The 1,730-nt window shown below is 38.4% G+C and overlaps 1 protein-coding gene across 1 annotated transcript in view; it reads right to left on the bottom strand.

Moving 5' to 3' along the window:
* The window catches only part of CSUI_009609 (uncharacterized protein), a 13,517-nt gene that overhangs the window by 3,922 nt on the left and 7,865 nt on the right, over positions 1-1,730 (bottom strand). The window contains exon 5 of the mRNA XM_068069722.1: positions 655-1,127. Within this exon, the coding sequence (XP_067918301.1) occupies positions 655-1,127 (473 nt within the window). The remainder of the gene's footprint in view (positions 1-654; positions 1,128-1,730) is intronic.

Below are 1,730 nucleotides of genomic sequence, written 5' to 3'. Positions count from 1 at the left end.
GAAAGAAAGAAAGAAAAGAGAAACTCAGCGATATATTCAGGTAGAGGAGATACACAGATACCACACACAAAAGAACTCTATACACATCTATCTATCAATACTAGATATCTATCTATACATGTATCTATGAACTCAGGTGTATATACAGACTAGGCATAGTCTTTTGATGTATCGATATCATTCAACAGGAAAGACAACAACATGAAGTGCACATTCACAGAATACCATCCTCGACATATATATATTTATATATATATGTATATGCATGTGTATGTACGTGTATGTGTGTATGAAAGGGGTAGAGAGGAAGAAAGAAGTTGGAGAAAACGTCCTGTCCCTTCGAGCCTCTCAACTCTGAAGTCTGTCTACAAAGCGGTAACGACTCACATGTCGTACATCGATATATGCATATATACATATATATATATATATATGAAGAGTGAATGTGTGTGTGTGGAAGGGTAGTAGTCATGCACGTGCGTAGGTGGAGGGCAGATTCAACCGCATACATATATATACATGTATCTATCTATCTATACAGCCTACAAATACATACATGTCTATACACCGCATACACAGACACATACATGGAAACACACATGTAGAGAGAGAAATAGATCAGGAAGGAAGAAAGAGGAGGAGAGAAGTGCTTACAAGAAGTTTAAGTCTTTCATGATAGAAATAGAGGCCACTTAACTTCATACATCGAGTGAAGTCCTTAGGATGACGACTTCCCAAACATTGCAAGAAAACGTTCTCAAAAAGCTCTCTTTTCTGAACTTCCTCTTCTCCTCTCTTCTTCTCTTTCTCCATAAGGACCTTCTCTAAGTCGTGAAAGAAGATCTCCACCTGTTCCTCTTCTGGAGTCATATGAACACTAAGAGATGAAGAAGAAGAGGAAGAAGAAGAAGAGAGAGAAAGACCTCCTACCGACGCAACGTGGTCGTCGTCTGTCTTCGGAGCAGGTCCTTTTCTTTCATGCAAGTCATGCACAAAATCGACGAAGAATGGACGTGAAGAAGAGAGGGAAGGAGAAAAGGGAGAAGAATGCTTAATAGTTATATGAGAAGAAAGATCAAGGCTCTCTTCTAACACATCGGGAGACTCTTCAACCCCATCAGAGACGTCTACACACACACAGACAGAGACACACTAGTACTAGTCAGACAGACCTATTATAGAGCTGTCGATCTATCTTTACTCTATCTGTCTCTCTTTGATCTACGCATCTATCTTCAGTCTATCTATCTATCTATCTATCTTTAATATATCTATCTTTAATGTATCTTTAATCTATCTATCTATCGTTAATCTATTCTCTAGCGGCGTTTGAATGAAGAGAGAAAGAGAGACAGATGTTTACAGAGAAAGAAAGAGAAATCTCGCCCTTCATACAGGAGGGAAGTCAACAAACTCACGAGAGAAGCATGTAGCCACATCGTATACGGGTATATAGGCATGAAGGTACCTACATATAGAGATAGATAGACAGACAGACAGAAAGATACAGACGTAGTAGTGTCTATTCTAGACACCTCCATGTACACTCATCGTGTGTAGGGTTTGCACATAAATACACACAGAGAGAGAAGTCCTTGTAGAACGAATCAATAGATAATATATACATGTATGTATACAGACATGTATATTTGTGTGCGGGTATCTATTGCTCTATCGATATGTCTATATAAGTACATAGATAGATATATAGGCCAAAGATAGATAGATTA

Source organism: Cystoisospora suis, assembly GCF_002600585.1.
Source record: "Cystoisospora suis strain Wien I chromosome Unknown contig_5814, whole genome shotgun sequence".
Classification (NCBI taxonomy): domain Eukaryota; phylum Apicomplexa; class Conoidasida; order Eucoccidiorida; family Sarcocystidae; genus Cystoisospora; species Cystoisospora suis.
The sequence above is the reverse complement of the archived record's forward strand: the minus strand, read 5'-3'. Positions and strand labels throughout refer to the sequence as shown.